Here is a 19,874-nt window from a genome sequence, read left to right on the forward strand (position 1 = left end):
AACAAAGAAGAATTGGTACGCTTTTTATTTGTGGGGTGCCAGGGTGTGGGAACCCAGCAGCCCCTCACCCATGACTACTGCCCTGTGCACCTTACAAGTGCATCGTCATTACTTGTTAAGCACATATATTGTACATTGTATAGGCTTTTCCTTCTGAGATTCAGTTCAGTGCCTATAGAATAAGTCATGCATTCTACATTACTTGCATTTCTTTGCTTCATAATTGCTAGAATGATATTTTATTTCATGAGAATATACCAGAGGGATGGATGGACCAGAGGATAATTATATTACTGATGGTTTTTCAGCAGTGTCAACCTTGAGTTATTTTTGTATTTCTGGATGGCATTTACTGTAAGTAACTAACTAAATAAGCAGAATAGGGACATATACTCATTTAACAATATTCTAATGACACACATACATCACTTAATAAACTTAGCATTACTTTTACACTATAATCTGCAAAAGAGATGGCTTTTTATTAGCATAAGTACTGTACATTTTTGCAAAAGCAAGATCGCTAGTAATGGAAGGAATAAAATGAAAAAGAATGAAAATATTATATATATATATATATATATATATATATATATATATATACATGCAAACCATCCCTATACTTCACTATCAGAAATGACTAAATAATTGAAATATTTTCCATTTTTCACTGTATTATTCATTCCTAAATGGAAGGAATATAATTGCTGATAGTTTATTATTTTTCTGTGTAACCCATGGTGGACAGTATTCAAGATAATCTGCCTTACAGCATTCTGGTAATTAGAGGTTTGTCTATGTGCAACTCCCTCTGTGCTCATTAGCATGTGTTCTTGAATGTCAAAGGAAAGGCTTTATTTTTGGACCGACTTGTCGTGCTTTCACTATTCATTGATCTACTGCTTTGGCTCAGAAGTAATGTCACTAATGAACGAGGATGTGCGCCATTTATTTTATAGTATCTCAGTTGTTTAAACAGTAATATGTGGTCTTACCTGTATCTGTATATTATAGTCATCTTAGTGTTTTCATCTAATGTTATATATATTATCTTCACCTCCATCACTCAATCATGTCATGTGAAACAAAAGCTTGCATTTTAACTTTTTGTAACAAGAAAACTGAATATCTGCTGTTCTCTCCCGATGTTCAAGGTGCTGAGCAGCTGAACGTGGACAGGACAGGAGAGTGATTGACATGTACATTTAATGTCTACTAAAACCCTTTTGAAAGACACATACTCATACATATGTATAAATACATAGACATAATATTTTTTTCCTTTCCTGTTTTTTCCTTCCAACATTTTGAAATAATTGTTAAATGGGTGCAACACGCTCTAAAAACATAAGAAAATAAAAACTAGCAAGAGTTCTAGAAGGGGTCGATTGTTCAATGTTTCTAACGTCTGAAAAACTGAATTATAACATATCTTTTGTTTTTTTCTAAATGGGTTTTAGATACCCTTGTTTTTAACGTGGTTTTGGCTGTTTTTCTGTTACAAAATCAAAGTTTTTTTTTAAATATAGCTAATTAGCACAGAACTGACATAGATTTTAAATTCTCATTCAGAAAAACCCTTTTCCCTCAGGGAATTTGTCTTAAAGAATATGTGCCAAATTTTTAAGTCATCTCATATCAATCTCAATGAGACTACAAGAGACAGGAAAGCATGGCAGTCCCAAATGGAGTAAAGTCTGTCCTTGGAATAATTGGGGGTTCAGGTGTCGGACACCCAGCAAACCGCAGTGCTAGTATGGCGGCACGATTGCGCGGATTCATGGTATGTGACAGCTGACACCCCGCAGCAATGTCCACGATCGGCAGTAGCGCTGATCGTAGGTATTCAACCCCTAATGCCGCTGTCAGTAGTGACAGCAACATAGAGGGGCATCGCGCAGGGACGGGGGCTCCCTGCGCTCTCCCACCGGAACAACGAGATGCGATTGCGTTGTTCCAGTGTTCTGCAAGGAGTCCCCGGATCCAAAATGGCCATGGGCTTCCTTCCGGGTCCTGAAGTGAGGTGGCTTCCCGTCACCTGCTGAGAACAGGCGCCGGAAATCCTCCTGCACTGCCTGTCAGATCGCTGATCTGACACAGTGCTATGCAAAGTGTCAGATCAGCGATCTAATGTAATATAATGATGTCCCACCCTGGGACAATGTTAGAAAGTAAAAAAAAAATAGAATGTATTAAAAAAAAATCTCAATATAAAGAAAAAAATAAATAAATATTTTCCAATAAATCCATTTATTCATGTAAATTTAAAAAAAACAATGAAAGTACACATATTTGGTATCGCCGTGTCCGTAACGACCTGCTCTATAAAACTATCCCACTAGATAACCCCTACATTGAACACTGCAAAAAAATAAATAAAAACAAGGTAAAAAACAATGCTTTATCATCATACTGCCGAACAAAAAGTGCAATAAAATGTGGATATAAATAAACATTGTACCGCTGAAAACGTCATCTTGTCCTGCAAAAAAAAGCTGCCATACAGCATCATCAGCAGAAAAAAAAAAGATATAGCTCTCAGAATAAAGCAATGCAAAAACAATTATGTTTTATATAAAATAGTTTTTATTGTGAAAAAGCGCCAAAACATAAAAAAAAATCGTACTAACACGAAGAATAAAGCTGCTTTATCAATTTTTCCACACGAGGAACGGTATAAATGCCCCCTCTAAAAGAAATTCTGGAATTGTTGGTTTTTGTTCACTCTGCCTCCCAAAAATCAGATTAAAAAGCGATCAAAAAATGTCATGTGCCCGAAAATGGTACCAATAAAAACATCAACTCGTCCCGCAAAATACAAGACCTCACATGACTCTTTGGGCCAAAATGTGGATAAATTATTGCTCTCAAAATGTGATGCAAAAACTATTTTTGCAATAAAAAGCGTCTCTTAGCGTGTGACAGCTGCCAAACAAAACCCTGCTATAAATAGTAAATCAAACCCCCCTTAGTTAGGGAAAAATAATACAATTTAAAAAAAATTATATATTTCCATTTTCCCATTAGGGTTAGGGTTGGGGCTAAAGTTAGGGTTAGGGTTGGGGCTAAAGTTAGGGATAGGGATGGGGCTAAAGTTAGGGTTTCAAGTTGAGGCTAAAGTTAGGGTTGGGACTAAAGTTAGGATTTGGATTATGTTTACGATTGGGGTTAGGGTTGGGATTAGGGGTGTGGCAGGGTTAGGAGTGTGGTTAGGGTTATAGTTAGGCTTGAGATTAAAGCTGGTATTAGGGTTAGGGGTGTGTTGGGGTTAGGGGTGTGGTCAGGGTTATGATTAGGGTTGGGATTAGGGATAGGGGTGTGTTCAGGTTAGGGGTGTGGTTAGAATTATGGTTGGGATTAGGCTTAGGGGTGCATTGGGGTTAGGGTTGGAGTTAGAATTGGGGGGGTTTCCACAGTTTAGGCATATCAGGGGCTCTCCAAACATGACACTGCATCCGATCTCAATTCCAGCAAATTCTGCATTGAAAAAGTAAAACGGTGCTCCTTACCTTCCGAGCTCTGCCGTATGTCAAACAATGGTTCCCCCCAAATATGGGGAATCAGCATACTCAGGACAAATTGGACAACAACTTTTGCAGTCCAATTTCTCCTGTTACCCTTGTGAAAATAAAAATTTGGGGTTTAAAATATCATTTTCGTGGAAAAAATATATTTTTTATTTTCACGGCTCTGCGTTATCAACTTTAGAGAAACATTTGAGGGTTCAAATCTCTCACAGCACATCTAGATATGTTCCTTGGGGGTCTAGTTTCCAATATGGGGTCACTTTTGGGGGTTCCTACTGTTTAGGTACATCAGGGGCTCTGCAAACGCAACGTGATGCCTGCAGACCATTCCATCAAAATCTGCATTCCAAAACCGCGCTCCTTCCCTTCCAAGCTTGGACATGGGCCCAAATGGTGGTTCTCCCCCACATCTGGGGTATCGCCATGCTCAGGACAAATTGGACAACAACATTTGGGGTCCAATTTCTCAGTTACCCTTGGGAAAATAAAAAATTGCAGGCTAAAAGATCATTTTGTGGAAAAAAATATGATTTTTTAATTTTCATGGCTCTACATTCTAAAGTTTAGGGGAACAATTGGGGGTTCAATGTGCTCACCACACATCTACATAAGTTCCTTAGGGGGTCTATTTTCCAAAATGCGGTCATTTGTGGCGGTTTCCACTGTTTAGGCCCATCAGGGGCTCTCCAAACGCGACATGGTGTCCGATCTCAATTCCAGTCAATTTTGCATTGAAAATTCAAAGGGCGCTCCTTCCCTTCTGAGCTCTGCCATGTGCCCAAACAGTGGTTTACCCCTACATATGAGGTATCAGCATACTCAGGACAAATTCCACAACAACTTTTGGGGTCCAATGTCTCCTGTTACCCTTGGAAAAATAAAAAATTAGGGGCAAGAACATCCTTTTTGGGAAAAAAAATATGATTTTTTTTACTGCTCTACATTATAAACTTCTGTGAAGCACTTGGGGGTTCAAAGTGCTCAACAAACATCTAGATTAGTTCCTTAGGGGGTCTAGTTTCCAAAATGGTGTCACTTGTGGGGGGGTTTCCATCATTTAGGCATATCAGAGGCTCTCCAAACGCGTCATGGTGTCCAATCTCAATTCCAGGAAATTTTGTATTGAAAAGTCAAACGGCGCTCCTTCCCTTCTGAGCTCTGCCATGTGCCCAAACAGTGGTTTACCCCCACATATGGGGTATCGGCGTACTTAGGACAAATTGAACAATGACTTTTGTGGTCCAATTTCTCCTGTTACCCTTGGTAAAATAAAACAAATTGGATCTGAATTAAAAATTTTGTGGGAAAAAAGTTAAATGTTCAATTTTTTTTAAACATTCCAAAAATTCCTGTGAAGCACCTGAAGGGTATATAAACTTCTTGAATGTGATTTTAAGTACCATGAGGGATGCAGTTTTTAGAATGGTGTCACTTTTGGGCCTTTTCTGTCATATTGGCCCCTCAAAGTCACTTCAAGTGTGAAGAGGTCCTTAAAAAAATGGTTTTGCAAATTTTGTTGGAAAAATAAGAAATAGCTGGTCAAATTTTAACCCTTATAACTTCCTAACAAAAAAAAAATTATGTTTCCAAAATCATGCTAATGTAAAGCAGACATGTGGCTTATGTAATGTAATTTATTAACTATTTTGTATGATATGACTCTCTAATTAAAGAGCATAAAAACTAAACCTTTAAAAATTGCAAAATTTTCAAACTTTTGCCAAATTTCCATTTTTTCACAAATAAACGCAAGTCATATCAAAGTCCTCATAAAGAGACAGTGGTCAGAATTGAAAAAAAATGGCCTGATTAGGAAGTTGAAAACAGGCTTCGGGGTGAAAGGATTAAAGCACCATTTGTTGTTTTTATTTCATGCTGTATTGGTTCCACTAATCTAAGTTCCCTGACCCTAGCATGATACTCACCAGCTCCTGTCTTCAGCTCTTCCTGTCACTGCTGCAGTCCAACTCCGCTGTTATGACCTGGTGGTTAGGAGCACCCGGAATGACCTGATAGTTAAAACTCACACAGGACAAGCTCTGGGATGTGGGAGCTCTGCTGACCGCAATCCCTAATCCTATCACACACACTAGAAATAGCCGTGGAGCGCTCCTGATGCTCCCTAGGCGCCTCGTCACAGCCTAAGAGCTAGCTAGCCCTAGAGATAAAAAATAAAGCCTACCTTGCCTCAGAGAAATTCCCCAAAGGAAAAGGCAGCCCCCCACATATATTGACTTTGAGTAAAGATGAAAGTCACAAACGCAGAAATGAAACAGGTTTCAGCAAAGGGAGGCCAGACTTACTAAACAGACAGAGGATAGGAAAGGTAGCTTTGTAATCAGCACAAAAAACTACAAAAGACCACGCAGAGTGTGCAAAAAAGACCTCCGCACCGACTAACGGTGCGGAGATGCCACTCTGCATCCCAGAGCTTCCAGCTAGCAAGACAAAATCAGGATATCCAGCTGGACAAGAAAACAATGAACGAATTAGATACTATCAGGAACTTAGCTTCTGATGGAGTAGACAGGTCACCAGAAAGATCCAAGAGCGAACTGAACCAATGCAGAAACATTGACAGCTGGCATGGAGTAACAATCTAAGTGGAGTTAAATAGAGCAGCCAACCAAAGGATAAACCACGTCACCTGTGTAAGGAACCTCAGAAGTAGCAGCTCCACTCACAGCCACCAGAGGGAGCCCACGGACAGAACTCACTGAAGTACCATTCACGACCACAGGAGGGAGCTCGACAACAGAATTCACAACACTCCGCTATCTTGTAACCGCAACTTCTGACTCACCAGAAGTCAGAGTTCACAGTAACAATCTCTCAGTGCAAGCCTTTGAGAGCCTCGTTCTGGCTCTCATAGACTTACACTGAGTTGTGACCTCTGGCTGGCCCAACAAACACTGAAGCGATGCTACAGGTCACAAACAATGCAATGGAAAAAACCCTGCTGGTGTGGTGCTTTAAAAACTTGGTGCAAATCCATTAATAGAAGCTGGTCCCTTGTTCAGGATGTTCATCTTCTGCTGTAGAGGAACTGCCATGTCATGTATTCCACATTCAAAAGACTGATTTTCATTTTGAGAAACAGAATGCTGTGATGAAGGCTGCATTAACAAGTGGGCAAAAGTTCATAAAGAAGGATAACCTGTAATATTTACTTGTGAGTGCAACAAATTCAAAAAATGAGAACAGTCCCTTTAATAACGAAAACATTGCATGTTACATGCAGAGTCAGTATTAATCTCAACTTAACAGTGGCAGGCTTCATGTTGGTCGCTTTACTGTTGGCAGCCTCTGTTGCCTTAACATGCTACCATGGACTGCCCATTTGGCACATTATTGGTCGGCAATTGTAAAGGAAGCTGCCAGCAGAGGATCTTGATGAAGACCGAGTGCATTCAGCATGCAGAGTATTCCTCAGGCAAGCACTAATAACCTCATTAATAGTATGCCAAAGCTTGTTTGTGTGGGTATTTCTTTGCATGGCACTCATACATGATTCTGATTAAGTTGAGATGTCTTGAAAATTTTATTTCCATTTTCTCTTTATTTGAACAACATTAGCACATCTGTCGATCCTGTGATTTCCATAATTCCAAAATAATTCCATAATATTCATACTTAAGGTTAAAAGTACAGTAGCCCAAATATGTAAGCATATCAGAATTAGTATCAATAGGTATTCGTGCGGAAACATTAGACTTTCATTGTGTGGGTTGTCTTTTATTATACATTTGGCACATTTACTGTATGTGCGAATACCTTTTTTGCATAATCAAAACTAAAAGCAAAAATATGCAGTTGAGCAGCCATTTTTTTTTTTTTTTTTCAGTGGTATGGCTCAAATATTGGAAGTTCTTTTCATAGTCCAAAGATTCGGACAAACAGCAGACAACTAAATGTTGACTTGGCCCTGTGGCCTAATACTAAGAATTCGTAAATGTTGGTATTCTGATAATCTTTTATGTGTTTATGCCTTTATGTAAGTTAAGTTTTTTTTATATTTCAGTATAGTTGTGTGCCATAAAGAAGTTGTCCACTACTTGGAAAACTTCTTGTCCTACCACTCGCTTGTCCCCCATAAAATAATAAAGCCTATACCAACCTCCCATGGTGGCGCTGTTCCCGTGGTGTCGGCACTTGCTCTCCCAGGGCTCCCGCGCTGTTGTTGTGAGACGTTAGAGGGAAAAGGCGTGCACTCTGTAGAATGGAGCTGGTGCTGGCTGAACCTGGACAGTACAATCATAAATTCGGGCAAACAACCGCACTCAGACAATTTTTTGCATCAGAGATGTGAAGTATTTATTGAGTAACACCACAGTGGTCAATAGAGTTCTGAGGTAACGTTTCGACCTGAAAGGTCTTTCTCAAACCTCACTTAGTGAATAGTGATGGAGGAAAGAGGAGGAGGACGATACTTGTCCGAAAGATGGAGACAGAGGCTCCACAAATGGTCCAGAGAACAGGAGTATGAAGGTCCGGAACGGCACGGACAGGGCGCAGTGTCCCTAAAAGCACTGTGGGTCCAGCAGGGAGGAAGGAGGCGGTAGTAGGTTGTGAGACGTGACACCGGTTCCCAATTAGCTCCTGCATCACTGTCCCCGCCTCCTGTCAAATTAAGCATGAAGAGGAAGTCAGAGACCAGCTGTTGCCCAGACTCCCTCTTCATGTTTGATTTGTCTGAAAGCAGAGACAGTGATGCCAGCACTGATTGGGCACCCAATCAAAAACCACATGACAGCCCCCGGGAGAATGAGTGCCGACACCGCTGGAACAGCGCTGACACGGGAGGTGAGTATAGGCTTTATTAGTTTATGGGGACCAAACATTTTATTCAAAAAGGGGTTGTCCTAGTAGTGGACAACCCTTTTAAATCCTTCTTGGGATAGAAGGAAGAAGATGATGAATACAAGCTATACGTTTACTAGAATCATGTTATAAATTAAATTAAATGACTAAAATAATTTACATACTTGCAAATAGCGACTTTTTATTACTTGGTAGTGTCAAGCTTGCAGTAGAGAACCCAATAATTGAGAGGCTACCTAATATGTGATGGATCTTAGGAAATACCTTCTAGCAAAGGAATTACCATAAAATAAGGGCTTATTAAAATAGCATCTTTTCTGTGCTATTATAGAAAATGGCAATCTGATTGGGTCAAGTTCTTTTTAATCTTCTGTTGCATCCTAAGTTTTTGAGCTCTCTAGGGCAGCTGTTGAAAAATAAACAACGGCAGGGACCGCAGTGATGAGCCAAGGGTGGATTCATTTGTCCACCGAAAGCAAACAATTACTTAATCTAACAATAGTATCGCTCTCCTTCTTCACCCATGGGTAACAAGTTGTTTATTTCTGCAGTTCTTGGCATCTGTATTTCCAGGAGAAGTGAATAAAAAGCAAGCGGCAGGTGTGCCTTTTGAGCCCTGCCAAGCTTCTCAGTTTCGCCCTCTCATATGAATCTTGACAGATGACTGTACGCAGAATACGGATGTCCTGGTAGTCAGACATGAAGAGGCTTTGAATTTGAAATACTTTGCAATTATTTCTCCCTTCATTCGTCCACCTCAATTCACATAGGTAATACTATCTCTGAGAGCTGACATTCTTAGTTTAGTTTAAGATAGACACACAGGGTTGCATTTACAAATAACTGCTGATCTATGAGTTTTACCTAATGTAGGTGAAAGGCAACACTTTTTCCAAATATAAAAATTATAAAAATGCAATACCATGCACAATAGAACCGCAGCCTTCATTGCTCCAGATGAGCATTAGTTATTACTCTTAGGGCTCATACTCATCTGCGAGGAAAATGGACAAGTATATCACTTGGATAGCATTCTGACCAATGTTAATCTATGACTCCCTACGCATCTGCAATGTCTTTCTCAGCTCAGATCGGGATGAGAAAAAAATTGCAGCATATTGTGATTGTCCTCGTATCTTGGATGAGACTTGCCAATGCAAGTCAATGGGTGTGAGAAAAAAATTGCACGGAACTCGGACCATGTGAGCACCGTCCAATTTTTACTCACCCATCTCCTTTGAAAAGCCGGCAATTCATCTGCCGCGTACATTAAAATCAGAACGTGACTCAACAAAGCAGAATAGATAGTATAGACATATACACATAGAATATATATATATATATATATATATCAGTCACATATATAATTAATACAGTGCTTGTCTAGCTTACTGTACATGTTTTTTTCTTACTTAGTTATTTTATGAGACAAATGGCATGGGATCCTCTGACATTTTATTAACCAGCAGAGTGAAAGCAAACAGCTGGGAGCAGATGCTTATAGCCTGGGAAGGGGGTAATACTCATGGAGCTCCTCAGGCTATTAATAGCAGCTCACAGCTGTATGCTTAGCCTTTTCTATTTATTCAATTGCGGGGCCCCCAAAAAATGACGGTAGTGCCCCCTATAATTAATAACCAGCAAAGGCTAGGCAGGCAGCTGCAGGTTAATATTAATAGCCTAGGAAGAGGTCATGGATAGGGTTGAGCGAAACGGATCGGCCAATTTCAAAAGTCGACGACTTTTGGCAAAGTCGGATTTCGTGAAACCCCACCCGATCCCACTGTGGCATTGGGTCGGCGGTGTGCGATCTTTGCTCCAAAGTCGGGTTCCTTTTTATATATATATATATATATATATATATATATATATATATATATATATATATATATAACATTGAGACACACACATATATATATATTTATATTTACTTCAGCGCGATATTGCAGAAAAGCCAGTAATTCAATTGCCGGCTTTTCATTTCTCCTTCCTAAACCCGACATGATATGAGACATGGTTTACATACAGTAAACCATGTCATATCCCCAATTTTTTTGCATATTCCACACTAATAATGTTAGTAGTGTATATGTGCAAAATTTGGGCGCTGTAGCTATTAAATTTAAGGGTTAAATCGCGGAAAAAATTGGCGTGGGCTCCTGCGCAATTTTCTCCACCAGAGTGGTAAAGCCAGTGACTGAGGGCAGATATTAATAGCCTGGAGAGGGTCCATGGTTATTGCCCCCCCTGGCAAAAAACATCTGTCCCCAGCCACCCCAGAAAAGGCACATCTGTAAGATTCACCTATTCGGGCACTTGGCCACTCTCTTCCCATTCCCGTGTAGCGGTGGGATATGGGATAATGAAGGGTTAATGTCACCTTGCTATTGTAAGGTGACATTAAGCCAGATTAATAATGGAGAGGCGTCAATTCTGACACCTATCCATTATTAATCCAATTGTATGAAATGGTTAAAAAACACACACACATTATTACAAAGTCTTTTAATGAAATAAAGACACAGGTTGTTGTAATATTTTATTAGACTCTTAATCCACCTGAAGACCCTCGCTCTGTAACAAAGGAAAAATAAAAAAACAACAATATCCCATACCTTCCGATGATCTGTCATGTCCCACGCTGTAAATCCATCTGAAGGAGTTAAATAATTTTACACCCAGGAGCTCTGCTAATGCAGCTGTGCTCGTGGCTGTAAAACCCCAGAGAATGAATGGAAAGTAGGTCAATGACCTGTAGTTACCTTCATTCGCGGTGATGCGCCCTCTGCTGGATGTCCTCATATGACCTCGAGTGTGGGAAAATATTCAGAAAAGTTCCCAGGCTCGAGTTCATATGAGGACATCCAGCAGAGGGCGCATCACCGCGAATGAAGGTAACTACCGGTCCTTGACCTACTTTCCATTCATTCGCTGGGGTTTTAAAGGCACGAGCACAGCTGCATTATAGCAGAGCTCCTGGCTGTAAAATAATTTAACCCCTTCAGATGGATTTACATCGTGGGACATATCGACGGAAGGTATGAGATATTGTTGGTTTATTATTTTTAATTTGTTACAGGTCGAGGGTCTTCAGGTGGATTGAGAGTGCAATAAAATATTACAACAACCTGTGTGTTTATTTCATTAAAATACTTTGCAATATTGTGTGTGTGTTTTTAACCATTTCATGCTATTGGATTAATAATGGATAGGTGTCAGAATTGACGCCTCTCCATTATTAATCTGGCTTAATTTCACCTTACAATAGCAAGGTGACATTAACCCTTCATTACCCCATATCCCACCGCTACACGGGAATGGGAAGAGAGTGGCCAAGTGCCAGAATAGGTGCATCTTACAGATGTGCCTTTTCTGGGGTGGCTGGGGGTAGATGTTTTTAGCCAGGGGGGGGGGGCAATAACCATGGACCCTCTCCAGGCTCTTAATATCTGCCCTCAGTCACTGGCTTTACCACTCTGGAGGAGAAAATTGCGCGAGAGCCCACGCCAATTTTTTCCGCGATTTAACCCTTAAATTTAATAGCTACAGCGCCCAAATTTTGCACATACACACTACTAACATTAGTAGTGTGGAATATGCAAAAAAAATTGGGGATATGACATGGTTTACTGTATGTAAACCATGTCTCATATCATGTCGGGTTTAGGAAGGAGAAATGAAAAGCCAGCAATTGAATTAACGGCTTTTCTGCAATATCGCGCTGAAGTAAATATAAATATATAGAGATTTCCCATTGACTTGTATTGGGTTTTGTGTTTCGGCCGACCCCCCGACCCCGACTTTTCAAGATAATCGGCCAATTTCACTCGACTCGACTTTTGAGAAAGTCGGGTTTCGCGAAACCCGACTCGACCTCAAAAAAGGAAAAGTCGCTCAACCCTAGTCATGGATATTGGCCCTATCCCAGGCTAAAAACATCAGCTCTCTGCCAGAAATGGTGCATCCATAAAAGGCACCAAATGTAGCTCTTAGCCTTGCTCTTCCCACTTGCCCTGGTACGGTGGCAAATGGGGTAATAGTTGGTAGAGTTGACAGTTTGGGGAGTTGATGTCACCTTTGTATTGTCAGGTGACATCAAGCCCAGAGGTTAGTAATGGAATGTCGTACAAAAGATGCTCCCAATACTAACCCCATAGTCAAAATTGTCCAAAATAGACACAGAATAAAGTCCTTTATTTGAAATAATGACACACCATGTATACTCACTGCAACACCCAATCCATTGGGTTATCTCCTGTAACAGAATAAAAATGATAACCATATTCCTCAAATATCTGCCAAGAAGATAATAATTTATCCATGATGCATCTAGCTCTGATACATTTAGATGGCAGGCTGCATTGTTGCATGATGCGACTACATAGTCTGCCATTCAGTAGAGACACTGAGCAGCACGCGCTTGTTCTCACAGCCAATGAACCCTGTTCAACTGACTCACGTCAGCGCAAGCGCCATGGGGAAACTTCTAATGGTGCTCATGCTGATGTGAGTTTAACTAAGTTCATTGGCTAAAAAACAAAACACCTATATACATGTCCTATATAAGGGCCATAATACTAGATAATAAACACCTACAAATAATGGCAACACCAGAAAGAACCATATCATAAAAGGATATAACTTTATTGAACATAAAATAAATACAAAATATATAAAATACAAAGATATACTGCAGGTGAGGATCACATAAACAAGAAGGAAGAGGTAGATAACGCCTGGATAAAAGTCTATGTATAAACCACAGCTGACCTGTCACATAATAAATCCAAAAACAGAGTTGGAACAAAGTAAGGAGACCTTAATGTCTAATATGCCTATATACGTATGGAGAGCTACAACCAAAAACGTACACCAGTAAAGGCCGACAAAGGTCCTATGAATAGTATAAGATAGCATATAACTAGTGACAACAACGTTACATTATGTACATATATTTACCAGATCAGGTGTAGGATAACCAGGCGTCCACCACACCCGACGCGCGTTTCGCACTGAAATGCTTCGTCCAGGGGTGGATAGACGCTGGTTTCATCCCTTTTTATATTGCAATAGGCCATAGGAACCGAAAAACCGGAAACCGGAAGTAGATCTGGGCGCATGCGCACATAGCACAAGAGTTTCTTCATAATAAGTTGTCGCTCGGTATTCTTACTAATAATCACTGCGCAGTGTCTCTAAGTGATAAATAGCCGCCGTATCCTATATACCGCCGCTACCGCCTGATGAAAAAATGAAGTGGCGGTAAGAAGAAGCGCCGTGTACAACTAAGTGCGGTCGTCATGGAAACCGAAGTCCCGCGATAGAAGATGTGAGCGCCGCGGCAGAAGCCCGGTGTCACCTGACAAGATCAAGTGATACAGTCACGTGAGGAAGGTAAGTAAACAACCATAGAAGTGTACTAGAGACCGCAGACCAAGAAGAAGTTTTAGTACCGCAGAGAAAAAAGACGGAACCTAGAAAAAAAGAAAAAATGGAAGGAATGCACATAATAAATTAGATAACAAACACAAGGATGACATACAACTTAGTGCTTATAACCAAATAATGGTAAGAATAATACAAAAAAACATATAAGTGTTATACTAACAGCCATCAACTAACTGCTATGCAGCAGAGCAATGGATAAAAAGGTGTACATATATATAATATAATCGAAATATAAAATTGGACATATACATATATATAAAACTACATACACATATACATATCACATAAAATTAGTGTAAACAACCTATGTATAAATAAATACGTATGTAAAAGTGCTGAGTGCTGCAGATGTCGGAGAACAAAAGTGACGAGTGCTTCAAACAGACGCCATCATATATAGGTAGAAGGTGAAAATGAAGATATCATCCTTGATAAGTGGAAGATGGAATAACGATGGCAACAAAATAAATATCTAAAAGAATAGTAAATAAATATATATAAATATATGCATTCCAAAAGGGGAGAGAAAAAAAAAAAAACCAACATCAAAAAATCACAACAGCTCAAAGAGGATAAAAGAGAATTTAATGAGATTAAAAAAATAAAACAATGATTAAAAACACGAAGCAAGAAGAACTAGTGGAAAAATTGGTAACAGAACGACTGATGGAAGGTTCATTACAAGAATGGTTGAAAACTGTTATGATCATTTAATCCATATGGTGAAATTGTGTTTAATTTAAAAATCCATTTTGTCTCCTTTTGGGCCAATAGGCGTTTCCAGTTACCCCCACGTGGCCCAATGAAAACCCTATCAATGCCCCTAAATAAAAGTCCAGTGGGATCACATTGATGTTTTTCTTTGAAATGTCGTGGGATTGGCTTCAGAATTGTCAGATCATCACTGGTCTTGGCCCCTTCAATGTCTAGTATATGCTCCCGAATACGCCTCCTAAACTCCCTTGATGTCATACCAACATATACAAGGCCACAGCCACAAGTGGCATGGTATATGACTGCTTTTGTAGTGCAGTTAATAGTGTGGGTGATGGTATATTGCTCAGTTGCATCCGAATTCATGAAATCCTTCGTTTTAACTACATTTTTGCATGCCACACACTTACCACAAGGTGAGCAGCCCCAAGCCGGGCCTTTGGATCCAAAGATAAATTTGGTATTCTCACCCTTGTGGTAGCTGTGGACTAGATGATCACGTAAATTACGTGCCCTTCTATAGGTCACAGCAGGGGTAACCCCAACTATATTCGATAGGGTCTTATCAAGTGATAGGATGGACCAGTGTTTCTGAAGAATCTCATAAACCTCCTCACTCCGGGAATTAAAATCCAGGATACATCTTACCTTTGTGTCAAAGGTCTTGGTCTTCGTGGGTTTATTTCTCAATAAATGACATCGATTGCTTAGACGAGCTCTTGTGTATGCTTGACATAAATTCATCTTGCCATATCCACGTTCCATGAATCTGTGCTGAAGGTCCCCGGCCTGTCTTTCAAAAAAGAGATCATTAGAGCAGATTCTCCTGGCTCTTAGAAACTGTCCAGTAGGGATGTTTCTCAGCAAGTGTCTAGGGTGTTGGGACGTAGCATGTAGCAAAGTATTGGCTGCTGTCTTTTTCCTAAACAGGTCTGTCTGAATACTGCCCATTTGATCGACTTGGATTAAGATGTCTAAGAATTCGATGTGTTGATTGCTACATTGATATGTCAATTTTAGATTTAAACAATTATCATTCAGATGTTTAAAGAAGGTGTCTAGGTCACTTTGTGTGCCTTGCCAAATTAGAAGCACATCATCAATGTAGCGCCACCATGCTACAACTCCAGAACACATAGGTATAGGATTAGACTGAAAAATGTCCCTCTCCCACAGCCCCAGGAAGAGATTTGCATATGAGGGCGCACAAGACGCCCCCATTGCAGTCCCCTGGAGCTGTAGGTAGAGGGACTCCTTAAAAAGGAAAAAATTATGTGTCAAAATAAAGTTTAAAGCTGTCAGAAGGAAATCACAGAGTGCCCCATCCAGACCACTCACGTTGAGAAAAAATTGTGTGGCACGAATACCGTCCTCATGTCGAATAGATGAGTATAAAGACTCAACATCACATGTTACAAGTAGCATGTCAGATTCCAGATGTATGCCGTCAAGTTTCCTGAGAACATCAGTTGTATCCTTCAGGAAGGATGGCAAAGTTTCCACCAAAGGTTTTAAATAGTGGTCTATTAATCTACATAAAGGGTCACATAAGTTGTTAATTCCAGATACAATTGGTCTACCTGGTGGACTGACCGGGTCCTTATGTACTTTAGGTAATAGGTAGATCACTGCCACATTAGGTTCGTTGATCAGTAGACCTTCCATCTGTTTACAGGTGAGTATACCATCGTTCACAGCTTTTGACAACAACTCTTTTAACTCAGACCTGAATTTGGACATAGGGTTAAACGTTAGTCGACGATAACACACAATATTGTTAATTTGTCTATACATTTCTTTCTCGTATAATTCAACAGGCCAGATAACCACATTACCCCCTTTATCGGAGGGTTTTATAACCACGTCTTTCCTATCCTCTAGTTCTTTGAGAGCCGTCCTTTCACCCTTTGTGAGGTTATCCCTTTTAATTGTTTTTGGGATATCCTCAAGGTCCCTCATCACCATTCTGATGAATAGGTCAATCTCAGGATATGTAGAAGTCTGTGGAAATTTTGTAGATTTAGGGAGAAGATGTGAAGGATACTCACCATTACCTTTTCCAGATTCAGATTCCCTTGCCAGGTCTTCCAGTGTTTCAAGGACTTGTGTATCCGAAATCGTCGCTGTCATTGATACATCTTCCTGTTGATGGAACATTTTCTTAAAGGTTAGCTTCCTAGCAAATAATTGTAGATCCTTTGTCACCGAGAACCTATCAAATCTTGATGCAGGGGAAAAAGACAGGCCGAGGCTCAGCACCGAAATGTGGTCAGAAGACAATGGTATTTTAGATAGGTTAATTACCTTGGATGATGTACCAGGTATATTTGTTTCCTCATAACGGACTTTTCCATTTTGCTTCCTTTCACGTGGTCCACGGTTGTGTTCATATCTCCGCCTATTGTACCTGATAGGATATCTCCTAGTACTGGCAGATGATGTTGTAGACATGCCAGTTAATGACGTGTCCGTAGAGTTTTTAACTGATACATCATTCTTCCCGGTCTTTTGATTGTTCCATCTGAACATGCGATTAGATTTTTTGTCCTCCAGGTCCCTTAGAAATTTTTTAGTTTTAGTGTTTGAGATCTGGTTTTCCCATTCAACTAGATTTTTCTCAACCTCCTTCTTGAACAATTCAATTTCCTCTTTAGAACACTCTAAATTTAATTTCTTTTGTACTTCGCCAATTTCCACCTCTAGTTCCTCTAACGTTTTTGTATTAAAATCAATGATTATCCCCATGAAAGAGGATGAACATATATTGCATGCCGTCTCCCATCTGAGACGAAACTCATCATCCTCTATTTGGAAGGACGGAAAAACTTGAATCCTCAGCCCACGGGGAGTGAGACCCTTTTTAAGGTAATTTTCAAGTGACACCTTATTCCACCAAGTACGTGTTCTCCGATTCAGGAGATTCTTCAGGGTTTTCTTAAGGGCTGCCTTTTGAGCTGAATCTTGTTCAGGAGGGACCTCACCCGCAAATATACTTTGAGCACGCTGTACCCAGGACGCATCTCGGCTCCTGAAGTCCATATTGGATAGGACAAAGAAACTGCAAAACAACAAAACACCTATATACATGTCCTATATAAGGGCCATAATACTAGATAATAAACACCTACAAATAATGGCAACACCAGAAAGAACCATATCATAAAAGGATATAACTTTATTGAACATAAAATAAATACAAAATATATAAAATACAAAGATATACTGCAGGTGAGGATCACATAAACAAGAAGGAAGAGGTAGATAACGCCTGGATAAAAGTCTATGTATAAACCACAGCTGACCTGTCACATAATAAATCCAAAAACAGAGTTGGAACAAAGTAAGGAGACCTTAATGTCTAATATGCCTATATACGTATGGAGAGCTACAACCAAAAACGTACACCAGTAAAGGCCGACAAAGGTCCTATGAATAGTATAAGATAGCATATAACTAGTGACAACAACGTTACATTATGTACATATATTTACCAGATCAGGTGTAGGATAACCAGGCGTCCACCACACCCGACGCGCGTTTCGCACTGAAATGCTTCGTCCAGGGGTGGATAGACGCTGGTTTCATCCCTTTTTATATTGCAATAGGCCATAGGAACCGAAAAACCGGAAACCGGAAGCAGATCTGGGCGCATGCGCACATAGCACAAGAGTTTCTTCATAATAAGTTGTCGCTCGGTATTCTTACTAATAATCACTGCGCAGTGTCTCTAAGTGATAAATAGCCGCCGTATCCTATATACCGCCGCTACCGCCTGATGAAAAAATGAAGTGGCGGTAAGAAGAAGCGCCGTGTACAACTAAGTGCGGTCGTCATGGAAACCGAAGTCCCGCGATAGAAGATGTGAGCGCCGCGGCAGAAGCCCGGTGTCACCTGACAAGATCAAGTGATACAGTCACGTGAGGAAGGTAAGTAAACAACCATAGAAGTGTACTAGAGACCGCAGACCAAGAAGAAGTTTTAGTACCGCAGAGAAAAAAGACGGAACCTAGAAAAAAAGAAAAAATGGAAGGAATGCACATAATAAATTAGATAACAAACACAAGGATGACATACAACTTAGTGCTTATAACCAAATAATGGTAAGAATAATACAAAAAAACATATAAGTGTTATACTAACAGCCATCAACTAACTGCTATGCAGCAGAGCAATGGATAAAAAGGTGTACATATATATAATATAATCGAAATATAAAATTGAACATATATATATATATAAAACTACATACACATATACATATCACATAAAATTAGTGTAAACAACCTATGTATAAATAAATACGTATGTAAAAGTGCTGAGTGCTGCAGATGTCGGAGAACAAAAGTGACGAGTGCTTCAAACAGACGCCATCATATATAGGTAGAAGGTGAAAATGAAGATATCATCCTTGATAAGTGGAAGATGGAATAACGATGGTAACAAAATAAATATCTAAAAGAATAGTAAATAAATATATATAAATATATGCATTCCAAAAGGGGAGAGAAAAAAAAATAAAACCAACATCAAAAAATCACAACAGCTCAAAGAGGATAAAAGAGAATTTAATGAGATTAAAAAAATAAAACAATGATTAAAAACACGAAGCAAGAAGAACTAGTGGAAAAATTGGTAACAGAACGACTGATGGAAGGTTCATTACAAGAATGGTTGAAAACTGTTATGATCATTTAATCCATATGGTGAAATTGTGTTTAATTTAAAAATCCATTTCGTCTCCTTTTGGGCCAATAGGCGTTTCCAGTTACCCCCACGTGGCCCAATGAAAACCCTATCAATGCCCCTAAATAAAAGTCCAGTGGGATCACATTGATGTTTTTCTTTGAAATGTCGTGGGATTGGCTTCAGAATTGTCAGATCATCACTGGTCTTGGCCCCTTCAATGTCTAGTATATGCTCCCGAATACGCCTCCTAAACTCCCTTGATGTCATACCAACATATACAAGGCCACAGCCACAAGTGGCATGGTATATGACTGCTTTTGTAGTGCAGTTAATAGTGTGGGTGATGGTATATTGCTCAGTTGCATCCGAATTCATGAAATCCTTCGTTTTAACTACATTTTTGCATGCCACACACTTACCACAAGGTGAGCAGCCCCAAGCCGGGCCTTTGGATCCAAAGATAAATTTGGTATTCTCACCCTTGTGGTAGCTGTGGACTAGATGATCACGTAAATTACGTGCCCTTCTATAGGTCACAGCAGGGGTAACCCCAACTATATTCGATAGGGTCTTATCAAGTGATAGGATGGACCAGTGTTTCTGAAGAATCTCATAAACCTCCTCACTCCGGGAATTAAAATCCAGGATACATCTTACCTTTGTGTCAAAGGTCTTGGT

General features: G+C 39.8%; 2 protein-coding genes across 2 annotated transcripts in view; one reads left to right on the forward strand and one right to left on the reverse strand.

The window, feature by feature from the left end:
• Positions 1-19,874, forward strand: part of CSMD2 (CUB and Sushi multiple domains 2) — a 1,686,610-nt gene that overhangs the window by 678,822 nt on the left and 987,914 nt on the right. The window lies entirely within an intron of this gene.
• LOC138672114 (uncharacterized) lies at positions 14,138-17,676 on the reverse strand. Its single transcript, XM_069760155.1, has 3 exons — positions 16,091-17,676; positions 15,159-15,299; positions 14,138-14,268 (listed from the first exon to the last, which is right to left on the reverse strand). Exons 1-2 carry the CDS (start codon positions 17,595-17,597, stop codon positions 15,190-15,192), a joined length of 1,617 nt encoding a protein of 538 aa, XP_069616256.1. The 5' UTR covers positions 17,598-17,676; the 3' UTR covers positions 14,138-14,268; positions 15,159-15,189.

Source organism: Ranitomeya imitator, chromosome 3 (genome assembly GCF_032444005.1).
Source record: "Ranitomeya imitator isolate aRanImi1 chromosome 3, aRanImi1.pri, whole genome shotgun sequence".
NCBI lineage: Eukaryota > Metazoa > Chordata > Amphibia > Anura > Dendrobatidae > Ranitomeya > Ranitomeya imitator.

What these genes read in the sequence shown, in the direction of transcription:
- LOC138672114 (XM_069760155.1), bottom strand. Translation starts at nt 17,597, where the DNA reads ATGTATATAGGTGTTTTGTTGTTTTGCAGTTTCTTTGTCCTATCCAAT. An exon ending in GGACCCGGTCAGTCCACCAG is followed by an intron (nt 15,300 to 16,090) that starts GTAGACCAATTG and finishes TTTGAAAGACAG; the next exon opens with GCCGGGGACCTTCAGCACAG.